The 16252-nt window shown below is 42.8% G+C and overlaps 1 protein-coding gene across 6 annotated transcripts in view; it reads right to left on the reverse strand.

Moving 5' to 3' along the window:
• PDE1C (phosphodiesterase 1C) overlaps window positions 1–16252 on the reverse strand; it is a 758662-nt gene that overhangs the window by 93284 nt on the left and 649126 nt on the right. The window contains exon 18 of one of the 6 annotated variants that reach the window (XM_033930575.1): window positions 9620–9652. The exons of 4 other annotated variants lie outside the window; for them this stretch is intronic. In XM_033930575.1, coding sequence (XP_033786466.1) covers window positions 9620–9652 — 33 coding nt within the window. Of the gene's footprint in view, window positions 1–9619; window positions 9653–9701; window positions 9895–16252 lie in introns of those variants that run through there. One more of the 6 variants, XM_033930577.1, reaches the window with a different exon arrangement.

Here is a 16252-nt window from a genome sequence, read left to right on the forward strand (position 1 = left end):
TCAGATTCTTATCAATTTGCTGCGATTGAGTCGGAGATCTGTAGACTACACCCACATAGATAGAAGTTCCATCTTCTCTTTTTGGAGTGATCCATATCGCTTCTTCCTCTCACCAGGTCCCTTGCATTTCGGTCGCTTGGATATTGATCTTTACATAGAGAGTTACTCCTCCACCTTTTTGACCATCTCTGTCCTTCCTAAAAAGATTATATCCTGGTATGTTTGCATCCCATCCATGTGATTCACTGAGTATCCATCATCTCTTTCTATCTCTGAGAGATCCCATGTGCCTAATCCAGGTCCTCTTCAATTCAGACACAGTCTCTGTTTCCACCACCTCTTCCGGGAGAATGTTCCACGCATCTACCACCCTTTCCATAAAAAAGTATTTCCTTAGATTACTCCGGAACCTATCACCTCTTAACTTCATCCTATGCCCTCTAATTGCAGAGTTTCCATTCAAATGAAAGAGACTCGACTCATGTACATTTATATTACATAGGTATTTAAATGACTCTATCATATCTCCCCTCTCCTGCCTTTCCTTCAAAGCATACACCTTATCACGAAGACCACAAACCATTTTAGTAGCCTTCCTCTGGTATGACTCTATCCTTTTTATATTTTTTTGAAGATGCGGCCTTCAGAATTGTACACAATATTCTAAATGAAGTCTCACCAGAGTGTTATACAGAGGCATCAATACCTCATTTTTCCTACTGGCCATACCTCTCCCTATGCAACCTAGCATCCTTCTAGCTTTCACCATCACCTTTTCAACCTGTTTGGCCAACTTAAAATCATCACATGCAATCACACCCAAGACCCACTCTTCCGTTGTGCACATAAGGTCTTCACCCTCTAATCTGTACCATTCCTTCTTGTTTTTGCAGCCCAAATGAATGACCTTGCATTTCTTAGCTTTAAATTTTAGCTGCCAAATTTCAGACCATTCTTCAAGCTTCACCAGGTCTTTCTTCATGTTATTCACACCATCCGGCGAATCTACTGTATTGCAGATTTTGGTTTCATCCACAAAGAGGCAAATGTTACTCGACAACCTTCAGCAATATTATTTATAAAAATGTTAAGAACAGGCCCAAGAACAGAACCTTGAGGCACACCACTGGTAACATCCCTTTCCTCCGCACGATCTCCATTGATCACTACCTTCTGTCGCCTCAACCAGTTCCTAATCTAGCCCATCACTTTGGGACCCATCCCAAGGGCACTCACTTTATTTATGTCAGTGTGGAACACTGTCAAAGGCTTTGCTAAAATCTAAATACACCACATCTAGCGCACATCCTCTATTCAATTCTCTGGTCACCCAGTCAAAGAAATTGATCAGATTTGTCTGACAAGACCTACCTCTACTACCTCTATCTACCTTTACTAGAGTAAATCCATGTTGCCTCCAGTCCTGTAATCTACCGGATTCCAGAAACTTGACCATTCTCTATTTCCATTAATTTGCTTACCACAGAAGTCAGACTTACCGGCCTGTAATTCCCTACTTCTTCTTTACTTCCACTTTTGTGGAGAGGGATCACATGTGCCCTTCTCCAGTCCTCCAGTACCACTCCCGACTCTAGAGACTCATTGAAAAGATCAGTCAGTGGAGCTACCAGAACTTCCCTAAGTTCTAAAGATCTAAAGGCGAAAAAACAGTGTGACAAGGTGGTGGCTGCTGCCAGAAGGATGCTGGGCGTAGCCAGTAGAAGGAAGAAGGTGTTAATGCCCCTGTACAGGTCTTTGGTGAGGCCCCACTTGGAGTATTGTGTTCAGTTTTGGAGACCGTATCTGGCAAAGGACGTAAGAAGACTTGAAGCGGTCCAGAGGAGGGCGACAAAATTGATAGGAGGCTTGCACCAGAAGACATATGAGGAGAGACTGGAAGCCCTGAATATGTATACCCTAGAGGAAAGGAAGGACAGGGGAGATATGATTCAGATGTTCAAATACTTGAAGGGTATTAACATAGAACAAAATCTTTTCCAGAGAAAGGAAAATGGTAAAACTAGAAGACATAATTTGAGGTTGAGGGGTGGTAGATTCAAAGGCAATGTTAGGAAATTCTACTTTACAGAGAGGGTGATGGATGCCTGGAATGTGCTCCCGAGAGAGGTGGTGGAGAGGAAAACAGTGACTGAGTTCAAAGAAGTATGGGATAAACACAGAGGATCTAGAATCATAAAATAATATTAAAATATTGAACTAAGGCCAGTACTGGGCAGACTTGCATGGTCTGTATATGGCCGTTTGGGGAAGGATGGGCTGGAGAGGGCTTCAATGGCTGGGAGGGTGTAGATGGGCTGGAGTAGGTTTTGACGGAGATTTTGGCAGTTGGAACCCAAGCACAGTACCGGGTAGCACTTTGGATTCTTGTCCAAAAATAGCTAAGAAGAAAAAATTTAAATTGAATCAGGTTGGGCAGACTGGATGGACCATTAGGGTCTTTATCTGCCGTCATCTACTATGTTACTATGTAAGTTCCTTCAGCACCTTTGAATGAGATCCACATTAGATAAACTGATACATTTACATAATATGATGAAACCCTATCTACAGTAGCAGGCAAAGACAGCTACTGTAGATCAAGCTTGCTGGACTTTATATATGTATGCTGAAGTTAAAAAAATTGGGCCTCTCTTTGAAAAAAAAAAAATCTGAACGTGGAGGCCAAACTGGTAGTATGCTTGAAGACGCTCACTTTGATGTATTTCTAGCAAAGTTTACAAATTGGCATTACATTAGTGATAGATTCCAATAACTAGCATGCACCCTATTCTATAAAACATGTGCCTAATTTCTCTCATGGTCAAATGAAAAGGAGGCGTTCATGTGGCAGGGATGTAGGCATGTCAGGAGAGCTCTAAAAGTCTTGCATGAACTTTACAGAATGGTTATATTTCGTACATGCCAAACTGCTGCAATATAGATGTCAGCCATGGACATGGTGCAAAGTTTGACGTGTAACTTCAGACTTGTGCTTGTTTTCTGCAACATTTGGCACTCAACTCTGCCATTGTAGAATACTAGCATAATGATCAGTATTTTGGCACCTAACTTTTAGAAACCATTAGTGCACAGCCAGTTAAGGGGCTTTTCGGTAATTTAGCAGTTACCTTTTGGTAAACCATATGTTTAAGTGCTTTTTTTCTCAGGGGGCAAATCATGGGAGGAGAGTGGACGTGAAAGGTATTTGGTAGGCAATGCGCTGTACTAACCATGTACTGACTAACACAAAGTTAACATGCTGTGAGTTCCCGTAGTCTCTCGAGACTATGACGGGAACTCCCTACAGCCATTTCCTCATGGCGATCTGCACGGGGCAGGAGCGTAGGAAGATCGCTCCTGCCCCGAAAGCCTGCTAGACCACCAGGTAAGGCCAGGAAAGCGGCAGGGAGGTAAAAAATATGTTTTTTTTATTTTCCCCCTTCCCAGAAAAAAATTGCGATTATGTGAAATCGCGAGTGCAGAAACCGCGAATGGGGAGGGGGAAGTGTAAAGAAAAATAGCCGATACGATGAAATGGGGGGAATAAGAAATTTAAAAAATATGGTAGTGATAGGAGGCATCACAAAAGTGGGACTCAGTGAGACTCAGCAGTTAAGAGGAGAAAAATGTAGGAACTGATAAGGAAAAAATTAGTAACATATTTCTATTCTGTGTTCACAGATAAAGAGTCAGGAGGTGGACTGAAGAAGATAGATAGAAATAGGAATGAAAGTGTGGTAGATCTTGAACAATTTCCAGAGGAGTGTGGTCATGAGAAGCTAGCTAAAGATGAACAAAATGATGAGGAGACGAAGAGAGAATTTCCTTAGCTCTAACCTCAGGCATTAGGAATATCTTTCTTACTTAAATACCTGATGAGATGTTTGATTAGATTTCAAGGGAGATAGTATGTTATTCACTGAACCTAGCTATTTGGAGCTATTGATCCTGCAACAAGAAATGAGTCAGCGGGCTTAAGATGTCCTGTGACATTGGTAGCTGGGTATATAGTGGGGCTTTCTAAGGCTATTGACTGCTTATGGAGTAGATTAATCCACTAATTTTACTTGTATATTTGTTTTCTTTCCAATACTCATTCTTTCAGTTTACCTTTCATTAATCATGGTATAGGTATGTATTATATTCATCTTTATTTGCCTGTACAGTATAATCTCATTATAATGGACTCGCTTATAATAGAACCTCGTCTATAGCGGACGAGGTCCGCTGGTCCCGGCTGTGCACCTTTATAAACATGCATAAAATCATCGCATATAGCAGACTCGCATATAACGGACTTTCAGATATAATGGATAACCAATTTGATCCCCAGAGCCGCTTTTAGCTGTAGTTTTGTTCGACTATAAATGACATACAGGCTCCGCCCATAAGGCGCATGGCGTGCTAGTGATATAGCATCAAAATACAGCCCAGAAGAAAATGACAGATTATTTTTCTTTCCAGGACAGTGTGACATAATGCTTTAGAACATCTTGTAGTGTTCTGGTTTTGCAATAATTTCGTGCCATACCAATGTTTTCCTGAGTTTTATTATTGATGTTGCTGACATGCTTGTGCAATGAGTGCTGTTCATTGATTGTACAGTACTCCCCCGATATTCGTGAGGGTTCCATTCCAGGAACCCCCGCAAATCTTGAAAAACCGTGAATACTGTTTTTCAAGGGGGAGACTGAAGAGGGCAGCGGGAGAGCAGCCGGAGCGCCGCGAGTGCATGAAATCACTTGTGGTATGCTCCGACCGCCTCTTCCTGCACTAAGTGTACGGGCCTATAGTTTTATGGTACAAAGCAGAGGAGGTGGCAATCTAACTTCCCAGATCATCAACTACATGTCTAAGGCTTGAATTATAACATAATACTATTGGACAACAGGGTTTGATAACTCATTCTAGACAGTGTCATCAGACTAGTGCTTTTCATTCTCTGCCCTCTCCCCTACCCCTGAATGTGACATTTCTCCTTCCCTCCTTTTGCTCTCCCCATCCATTCAACTCTCCCTCTCTCTCTCCATGAGTCCAACATTTTCTGCCTCCTGCATGCTTTTTCTCTCTCTCTCGCCCCTTCCCTCGAGTGTGACATCCCTCATTCCCACCCCAGTCCATTTCTCCCCAACTCAACTCACCTCACATGTTCTCTCCACATGAACCATTTCTCCCTTCCAACCACTCCATGTCCATTTCTCCCTTTCTCATCACTCACCCCTCCTGCAACAATTTTCATTCCTTCCCTCCCCCCAACCCTACTCACTACTAATATGCTCTCTTCCCATGCACCATCTTACCCTCCCCTCCAGCATGCAGCACCTTTCCCTTCCCCTTTTCCCTTGTCTATCAGCACCTCTCCCTTCCCCATGTCCAGCAGTACCTCTTATCCCTCCTCCCCTGTCTAGCAGCACCTCTCCCTTCCCTATGTCCAGCAGTACATCTTCTCCCTTCCCCTTCCCTCCTTCCCTGTCGAGCAGCACCTCTCCCTCACCTTTCCTTCTTCTCCTGTTCAGCAGCACCTCTCCCTCCACCTTCCCATTGCCCAGCAGTACCTCTCCTCCCCTTAGTAGCAGCTTACTGTACTTTTAACTTCCCCTCACAGCTACTGCTAGCATTAGTTTAGCAATTCCATCAGGCAGCCTCGGGGCCTTTGCTAGGCTGGTCTGCCTCTTATGATGCAACTTCCTCTTTTGTTGGAGGTGGGCTGGCCTAGGCTGACTGATGGAAGTGCCAGCTAAACTAACACTAGCAGCAGCTGTGTGGGGAAGTTAAAAGCACATGGTAAGCTGCCACTGCTAGTGCACGGGGGGTGGGAAAGGGGCTTGGGAGAGAAGATGAGAAAGATGGGAAATATGCAATGGCAGAAGGAGGGTGGAAGACATACAGCGCTGGTGCCTTTACCCCCTGACAATGGTACACATACCCCCTAGGGTACGCTTACTGCATGTTGAGAAACTCTGCTTTATATTATTGTTATATCACATACATGTTAAAATATCCATGCCATGTCCACCCTTCATTTTTAATGCTCTATTCATGAAGTATATTAAATATTTATTTAAAAAATTTATAAACCTCAGTATCCTACAATTTTAGGCAGTGTACAGTATCAAAACATACATAAAATAAAACATACAAAAATCAAACAAAATCTACATTAAGTCATATCAATATATCTAACGGCCTGAGGTACATCTTTCAGAAATCCATAGTTTGTCACACCTAAATGCTATAAGCTTGTGCAAAAAAAGGTGCTTCCAACAATTTTCTAAACTGTAGTATACAGTAGATCTCACACTCCTCAAGCCATATGGAAGAGCATTCCATAGCTAGGCTCGCTCTACCTGAACTGTTGACTGATAAGTTTCAAGTCAAACCGATTTGAAGGCTGGCGCATCCAGTAATAGTTTATCAGAAGACCTCAATGCACTAGTCTAATGCTTACATAGAGTCCTAATAAAGATTAATAGAGCAGTGTCCTAATTTACTTGAACTTATAATGGTGAGCATTGATGAATATCAAGCGCTAACAATTACTAAAGAATTAAATTTAAATAAGAAACACAATAAAGGGAAGACGAGCAGGAGAAGCAGAGAGCAGAGGAAGGAGAGAGGCAGCTAGTAGAGAGGAAGAAAGCAGGCGAAGGAGAGAGGCAGAAGAGGGGGAGTAAGCACAGAGAGAAGCGGAGGACAGAGAGAGAGATAGGGGAGGCAGCGAGAGTTAGTTCCGCCCACCCCCCAACGTCATCCACCGTGCCCCGACTCAAAAGGGGAGGAGCCAATGGCAATCTACAGGCTTGGGCAGACGAGCAGGAGAAGCAGAGAGCAGAGGAAGGAGAGCGGCAGCTAGCAGAGGAAGAAAGCAGGTGAAGGAGAGAGGCAGAAGAGGGAGAGTAAGCACAGAGAGAAGCTGAGGACAGAGAGAGAGCTAGGGGAGGCGGCGAGAGTTAGTTCTGCCCCCCCCCCCATCATCCACCGGGCTCTGACTCAAAAGGGGAGGAGCCAATGGCACGAAGGGCCTTGAGAAGGGACGAGCCACCGCTAAAATAGAAGAAGGAGACCACAGCAGGCGCAGAGAACACATAACCAGGCAGGCACAGAGGACACACAACCAGGCAGGCTCATATGCTGGAAACGAAGACAGGAAACTGACAGGACTGACGGTCAGTCTAGAAGAGGTATGCAGGCAGATAGACAGGCTTAAAAGCGATAAATCCCCAGGACCGGATGGCATCCATCCGAGGATCATCAAGGAACTGAAAAGGACTATAGCTGAACTGTTTCAACTAGTAGCCAACCAGTCAATCAAATCGGGAAAGATTCCGGAGGACTGGAAGGTGGCGAATGTTAGCCAGAGCTCAACAACGCAACAACAACAGCAACAGCAACGCAAGGATATATACCCATTTCAGATTGCATTAAATCAAGATTCAACCCTTCTATGCTTCTATGCCACCTAGGGGCTCATTCTGGAAATTTTATTTATTTATTTAAAACTTTTTTATACCATTTACAAAAAAGCTAACACCCTCCTTTACTAATGCATAGTGTGGGTTTTAGCACCAGTAGTAGCGGTAACAGCTCTGACACATGCTAAAACCCGTGCTATGTGTCAGTAAAGGAGGGGTAAATGAACTCAAACTAAAACATACATAAAATAAAAACAAAAACAAACCATGTCATAAAATCTACATAATTAAACAATTTCTTCTCTTCATATGTCAACTAATAAATCACAAGATTACGCCACACTTAATTAGTTTAATTGGTTTTAATCAGTGCGATAATTGACCGTGTTGTTTAAAGCCAATTAAAACCTCATTTAAAAAAAATGTAGGAACCCCCAGGTGCCTACAAAAAAGGCACCAGAATCATCTCTGCAAAGGCACCTAGCAGCGCCTATGGTCAAAGTGGTTTTGAGCAGAAATGACCTTAGGTGCAGCTAGGAGCCTCTGTAGATGTGATTCATGTCACACATAGGCACCCGTACTGTAGGCTATGGGCTCCTTTTACAAAGGAGCCCATAGCCTACATAGGCCAGCGCGGGGGTTAGCGCATGATGAAAAGTCACGCGTGTTAACCCTGCTAGCGTGGCTTAATAAAAGGAGCCTTATGTTTTTGAAGGCCTACATTAACAGTACCTATGTTTAATGGTAGCTGTGATTCTGGTAATGGCGTCTACGTGTGATTGACACGCGGATGACACTGTTTTTTGTAGGTGCTCTTTCCACAATCTGGCCCTTAATGGTTATATCACTTGATCTCTGTTTTATGTATATAAATTCTTCAGTGTTGCTTGTGGGGGGAGGGGAGCCATCTGCTTAAGGAAAGCTGGGCTGTGCACACATGATGTGATCTGAAAGCAAACTATGGCTTAGTTTGGAATTTTTGACACATTTTGTATTACCATTTGAAACACCATAATACAATGGTTCAGTTCTTTGATTAAAAAAAAAAAATCAGATATTTTGTCTTTTCTCTTGTATTTCTGAATGGATTGAATTTGCTTTCTATCCCTGTTTATAACATGGATGATTAATGATGTTGTTTAGACATGTCTGTGTTATATGTGATAATGGTAGGGAAACAAGATTTTATGCATGTGATATGGAAACCCTCGCGATACAACCAAAATTTTTGTATGTTTGGCTATGGCTGTGGCTTCTTCATTTGCCCATTAATTCTCTTATTTGTTATAACAAATAAGAGAATTAATGGGCAAATGAAGAAGCCACAGCCATAGCCAAACATACAAAAATTTTGGTTGTATCACGAGAGTATCAGCGAACAACGATTGGCATGTCTGAAGCCCTAAAGAAATGATATATACATTGGTCAGCTAGATAGATTCCTTTGGTTTTGGACTAATGTGAAGGAGGTGACTTAATATTTACTTGTACAGTGTGATATGGAAACTGCATAGTTGTTTGCGGTATATAAATTTTTTCATAAATTAAAAAAAATAAATTTTGCTTCTTTGTTGCCAGGAGGCAGTGCTTGGTAAATGAATCTAGGATGTAGCAATACACAAACAGACAGAAAGAACCTGCCTAAAGCAATCAAAAAAGTTCACTTTTTAGACTAACAATTCCCACTAAAGGAAAAAGGTTTACAGTAATACTGCATTTCCATTCTAGGAGGGAGCTGAAAAGAAATACAGAAGGTTGGACAGAATACAGGCAGTCCCCAAGTTACGGACACCCGACTTAAGTATAACTCATACTTAAGAACAAGGTTGCAGCTTCATTTGATTTCATTGAGCAGCATTTCCAGTGGCATAGACTCCTACGCTTCTCCTGCAGCAGATTCAGGAATGATTCATGGCCACATTAAGAACTGTGTGTGGTTGTGCATGCTGTACCTTAGAGGGAACACTGGTAGGGTCAGTTGGGAGCAGAGGTAAGCAGCAAGAATCTTAAAATCTACCAAGTTCTGAGTTACATACAAACCGAGTTAAGAACAGCTTTAAAAATATAACTCATTTTCAACCTGGGGACTGCCTGTCTTAATTTTTAAACAGTTCACCTGCCAATGAACATGAAAGAATACAATTTTGGCACAGATACAGTGTGATTCTGTTTTGGCACATGGACTGCAGTGTTGTATCGTTACGTACCCATGAAATTTCTTTGCCCACCACTCTCCCGCACTGAAAAATAAACTTGAGATGCATTATTATGGTTATGGCACTAGGCTGGATAGAAGGTTCTCTTGATACTTTGTTTTTTTATTTGAATACCAGAGTAGAAGGAAGGAATTCACATTTATGGCTCTTGATGACACATGACCTCAAGAGTCTCTGGGATGAATTCAGATTTCTTGTAGTATTTTGTTGATTTAGGCCTCTGACAACAGAAGTATGATAACCCATCTGGGCTTAGTGAACCCGCCCTGTTTAAAATGGAGAGGGCTGCATTTATTAATATGCATGTGAATCCATGTTAAAGTCAAATAAATTTCAATTTAATAAAGCTTAGCATACATTCAAGATCCGAGGTTTTAATGTTGAAACAGATTGCCACATTTTTTGAAGGCTGAACATGGGAGGCTGCACATGGGAGGAGCACAATCTTCAAATTTGCCCACTTAAAATAACGAACACAACTTTGCATACATCATTTTAACTGAGATTTATTTATTCAATTTTCTATACCGTTCTCCCATGGGAGCTCAGAACGGTTTTACATGCATTTATTCAGGTACTCAAGCATTTTTCCCTGTCTGTCCCGGTGGGCTCACAATCTATCTAATGTACCTGGGGCAATGGGGGGATTAAGTGACTTGCCCAGTGTCACAAGGAGCAGCATGGGATTGAACCCACAACCTCAGGGTGCTGAGGCTGTAGCTTTAACCACTGCGCCACACTCTCCCAGACCAAAGTTAGGGCTCAGAAGGTAACAATGCCTGTTTTTTTTATTTGAAAAGCTATCTGAAGAAAATGTAGGTGCACATTTCTGTGGACAATATTTCCTTAGGTAAGGAAAAAAATAAGGCAACCAGTCTACTAGATCCAACGTGGAAAGAAGACAAGAAGCAGACCATCTGATGAAAAATTGTTTTAATTGCTGTGTAGGAAGCAACGCTATATTGCAGCCCAGCGACAATGACTCTCCAGGGTACAGGAACAGCAGTTGTATGCCCCTCATGCAGCCTGCTACTATTATGTCAATAGTGCTACCAGGCTTATGCAGCGCTTTGCAGACAATCCCTTATGAAAAGAGCTTATAATTTAAACAGGATGCCTTGGTGGGGGATGCAGTTAGAGGAGATGGTTAATCTGCTGGCTAGTGTGGTGAGCAGTGGGCGGAGGGGAGCAGGGTTATGGACTTAAGGCTATATCAAAAAGGTGGATTTTCAGTCTGCTTTTAAACAAGGGAAGGGGCGTGACAGATGGATCCACACTGGCAAACCACCCCACTTCAGAGTGTCCAGTGCAGGAAAGAGCGCTAAAGGGTCTCCAAAACCCGCTTGATTAAACACTGAATGTGTAATTTCAAAGCCTCATAGGTGATGATATCAATCCTTGGCCCTTATTGTCACCTCCTCCTTGTTGTTCCCTAGATATGTAAACCATTTTAAATGAAACACTACAACAGAAAGAATTTACACTTATCTTTTAATGTGCAGAATCACTAGCCTTCCCCGACGGGACTCGTTTCGCCATATAATCCTAGCCCCAAAAGAGGAAGGATGCTCGAGTGGAGCTCCTTTAGAACCCTTGAGAAAGCCTTTATATGGTGAAACGGGTCCCGTTGGGGCATGGCGAGCCAGGATTGGTATTGACATCCCTAGCGGCGAACAGAAGGAGGAGTAGGAAAGTGTGCCAAAGCAAAGGAGAATAATGACAGCAATGATGAATATGGGAGGTGCTCAAAGAGAAAGGAGATGGATGAATGGAAGGGAGAAAATAAGCTTGAGAGCAGAGAATAAGGTGGATGACAAGATGGTTGGTGAAGGGATAGGAAAAGAGGAAGGATAGTGAGGACTTGTGGTGTGAAGAGGAGAGGGAGTGAGTATGAAATGAAAAGCAGAAAATGAATTGGAGCCATAAAGAGAGGAATAGAGAAACTAAATAGAAATATATAAGAAGTGAGGTAGTGAGAATAGGGAGGTGCCCTCGGGAAACGCATGAAGGAGTGCACTATGGAGTACATGCTCCTTGTTGACAGTCCATTATGTGATGTGTTGTGCGCCGGCAGCTCATGCCACCCAGAGAGGGCTTAGATTAAATAGGTAGTAGGGCTAGTGAGGTCACCTGAATGCTTGTTTGGGAGGGGCTTCAGCCTGCCAGCCAGAGGCAGCATGGGAAGGGCTACAGGCAGGCAGCATGAGATATGGGGGTTGGAGAGGTAAGTTTGAAGTCACCCCTGAAAGAAAGCAAAGGAAAGCATTTACGGTATTTTAGAGTGCAGTGAAATGCAGCCACGTCGGGCACCACTTCCTTGGAGCATTGATTAAAACAAATTTTCTTCATATGGTCTGCTTCTTATCTTCTTTCCAATATTTCCTTATGTAATTTGCAAAGGATGCAAAGTCATTAGATAAAAGCCTCATGGAGTTTGCACCTATCCACATAACTGTGAAAATTGTCCCAATACTGCAAAAAGAATCATCTTGAGAGACTGTTTGTCTATCTAGCAGTCAATGTTAAGGTTTATCAATACACACTGGAGCTCTTATGAAGCAAAACATTTGGCTAAAATTAATCAGGTAATAAAAAAGATAACCAGATAGCAAACAGTGGTGAAACTGTAAGTGTGTCCCAAGCACACCTCTTGGCCTTCCTCCTTTCAACTAGTTGACGTCTGTCTGGGTTCTGAGTTGCTTGGCCAAGAGGCCACCAGTCTCTGTGCTTGGGCTCTGAAAAGTAATGTTTTTGTCCAGATGTACGGTAACTCGACAAATTGTTTGAATACTAGCCCAATTAATACCACATAGAATGTCAGCACTCAACAATTTAATAGCTAATTGTGGGGTATTCCATTCAGGTGGGAAAAATAAGATGTACTGATAGTACTCCTTGGTTTACAATAGATGACTGTGACTGTAATTTCTGGTGTCAAGAGAGTAGACGGGAGAAGAAACAGGATAAGAATTAATGCTGGAGGAAGGATAAACCATGACATGGTCACTTCAGAAGTGTAATACTCTCCGCTGTGATAATGCCACAGGTTGAGGCTCCTGGATGCAGTTGGCCATTTGACCATCTAGGAAGGTTGTGACATTATTACATAGGGTAATAAGACTATTATTAACATACACAAACACACACGGGTACATAGCAAAAATCATCATATGGGAATAATCTATTTCTGTTATTATATACATTTATCATGAGCATTAAGTTAGTTTGTATAAGTACTCATATATTAGCTCCTAGCTGTGAAACTTTATTCCCATAGCAATTTTATAATGGAAAACACAGCGTGGTCATACTTTTCCTTAGAGAATTTGTAAGAAGCACACATGCTTTTTGTATCAGCATGGGAAATTTGAAAATTGATTCCTAATTATACAGTTGACAGCAGAAAAAGACAGCTTGACCAATCCAGTCTGCCAAGTTTTCCTGTCTACACTGTCTGTGAATGAATATGCCCCAACTGCAATTCATAGAGCACTTCTGCCTGCAGGGTATCCATCCCAGATAACTCTGGCAGCCAGCCAAGACATGAATCTGTGCCTGGTACTAAAAATTCAGGTCAACTTCAGCCAGGAGCAGTTAGCACTAATAGAAAAAATCACTGACCATTGTGAGATAAATATGAGGCCCCTGGTTTTTGGAAAGGCATGAATCCAGATCTCATCACAACACTATGCAGAAGAATTGGAATTCTCGCAAAATCTAATCTTGTCAAGATGATTTTATTGTTGGCAGAACATTGCCCTAAATAACTAATGCAATCAACAGAACGGTACTAAACACAATGGCAACAAAGAACAGAGGAGTGTTTTTACAAAGCTGCATTAAGCACTAATGTGCACTTGACAAAGCAAAAAAAGAAAAAAGCCTAACTATGCACTTGGCACATTTACATGAGCCAAGTGCATAGAGATTATTCTTTTGTATTTTGGGGGGAGCGGATATACCAGGAGTGGAAAGTGGGCTTGGATGCTCTAATCAGCTAGCATACGCACCATCTCACTAGCTAGCTAGCAGGTCCATAACATGGGAGACCTTAATGCCGCCCAAGTACAAGGCAGTAACTGGTAGATTCTATAAATGACGCATAATGATAGACACCTAGATCAGTACACCTAACCAATCTAGGCGTCTAAACTTAATTAATTAAAAGGCTTAATCGGCATTGATAATTAACAATTAGCACCTTGCAATTGATGTAAATTTCGTTTAATTGGATGGTAGGCGCCTAATGTGGGGCTAGATTCACTAAGCAAACTGATCGTGTACCGATCGGTTTGCGACCCCTTAGTGACCAGATTTCCCTCCAGCCCAATTCACAAAACTTTCCAGCGATCCGTGCATGCAAAGTATGCAGGGTTGCAATTCACTAAACAGAAAAAGGAAGACCGATTGGGCTGAGGACCAGTCGCTTCACTTCTTACTGGCTCTCCTGCCCTTTAAAACCACGGGCTAGCAATGCGCTTTTGCAGAATATTCTGTAATTGCCAGCCTGTGGTTTTAACGCCCCCCTCCACGCCCATGCAATCCCCCCTCCACGCCGAAGAACAAAAGGCAGGAGGGATGCTAACTCCCTCCTGCCATCTGAAAGCCGTCCTGGCTGAGCCGGATTGGGCCTGGCCCACCTCCCTACTTGTACCTTGTAAAATTGTTGGGAGCAGGAGAGGTGCTCAGCCGCTCCTGCTCCAGGCATCCTCCGAGGCCGGCTGGCCGGGCCCGACCCTCCCCCTCCCTGTACCAAATCATTGGGAGCAGGAGGGGTGTTCAGCCCCTCCTGATCCAGGCCTCCTCCGAGGCCAGTCTGCTGGGCACGGCCCACCCCCGCTTAAAATTATGGCAGGAGGGTTCCCACTCCCTCTTTCCATCAGTCCCACCCACCGAAAAACTAACAGCAGGAGGAATGTCAACTTCATCCTACCACCCCTCCCCCAGACGCTCCCTCCCCGTTCCCGGCCCCCTCCCCGTACCTTTCATGGAGCAGGAGGGGTGCTCAACTCCTCCTGCTCCAATATCTCCCACGACGAGTCTGAGGCCTTAGGCCCTGCCCCGGCCCCTTGGAAGGGTCCTGGGGCGCCTCAGCCAATCAGGGACTTCCTTAGGGAGGAGTCTAAGGAAATCCCTGATTGGTTATTTGGTCACTTTGGATAACTTTCCTACACTTAGACCTGTTTTTAGATCGCCTAAGTCACAACGCATAGGTTCCGTCTAGGCAGTCTTGTTAAACCTTTCATTATCACTATTGGACGACTAAGTCTAGGTTAGCCCACCTCCCGCCCTAACCACTCCTTGAAAAGTGCCCCTTTTTATTCTGAGCGCACAGAAGCAGTGAAAAGGCCTAAGTTGCTTTTAGATACGTCTGAAACCCATTTCAATTATCGGCTCCTGGATGACCTGTCTTTTAGGTCGTCCAAGTACCGATTTAGGCAGATTTTTAGCAGTATTTCTGTTTCGATTATGAAACTCATAACTTTTTCTGAGTATTAGCATGTTCAGTTTTAGCATGGTAATTAAAAAAAAAAAATCACAGATTTATACTGCACTTGTAATTGACTTCAGGACAATTGTATAAAAAAATAAAAGCCTAAAAGCCTGCACTACTTGCACATCATTGGTGCTAATAATCAGCAGTGATGCATGTATATACAGTAGAACAGGTGCTATTCTATAAGGTAGCACTAAGTAATATAGCATGCAACTACAAGGGGGGGGGGTGTACATGTTATCAGTGCATGATCACATCATGGACGTGTCTCCAAACAGCATGCATGACTTATAGAATGTTTAATGTTGCAATATTTATGTACAGTATCTCCATATATGAGTATATTGTCAGATGAGTTTAAATAAAAAAACCTCTGAAAAGCTGAATCAATAGTAGGGCATAACAAACTCATGCACACAGAGACAGGTTCTATATAGGATGCTTATATTAGGCACTGCTAGGCACCCTAATCAAGGATGTCTAGTGATGCCTAACTTCAGAATCCGCATACAAATTTTTTTTTTTTTATTGGATTGGTATGATAATTGACTGTGCCAAGTTTTCATCTAATCAAAAAGAAAATCAATTAAGACTTTGGCACCAAATCTTTAGGGCACTAAGCGACGTCTAAGTTGAGGCACTTTCCGATGCCTAATGAAACCTATCTGAAATATAGAGGGCGAAGAATAGGCAGGGTCGACTCAGGGGTCAATAGGCATTGGTAAATTAGGCCAAGGAAAACCTGACCTAATATATTGGCGCCTACCTCCAGGACACCTAGCGACACCTAAGCATGCCTAGGCACCACTAGGTGGGATTCTATAAGAGGTGCCTAGTGGTTGATTGACAACTGTGCTGAGTGGAGCTGTTTGTAGAATCCAGACCAGAGTGTTCAGCATTATCTAATATTAAATACAGGGACAATACATACCATAGCTACACACATGATTGTAAAACAAGGGCCTAGAGTACAGGTAGTATTTTTCTCCTTTAAATATATAGAGGGGCATAATCAAAAACAAGTCTAAGTCCCCTTTTGGCCTAAGGCCTTAAACGTTGAAAGTAGAAGAAGGGAAAATGTCCATTATAAAAAAAAACGTCCAAATGGAGGTTTTTTTTATAATGGC

The sequence above is a fragment of the Geotrypetes seraphini genome, chromosome 2 (genome assembly GCF_902459505.1).
Source record: "Geotrypetes seraphini chromosome 2, aGeoSer1.1, whole genome shotgun sequence".
NCBI classification, from domain to species: Eukaryota; Metazoa; Chordata; class Amphibia; order Gymnophiona; family Dermophiidae; genus Geotrypetes; species Geotrypetes seraphini.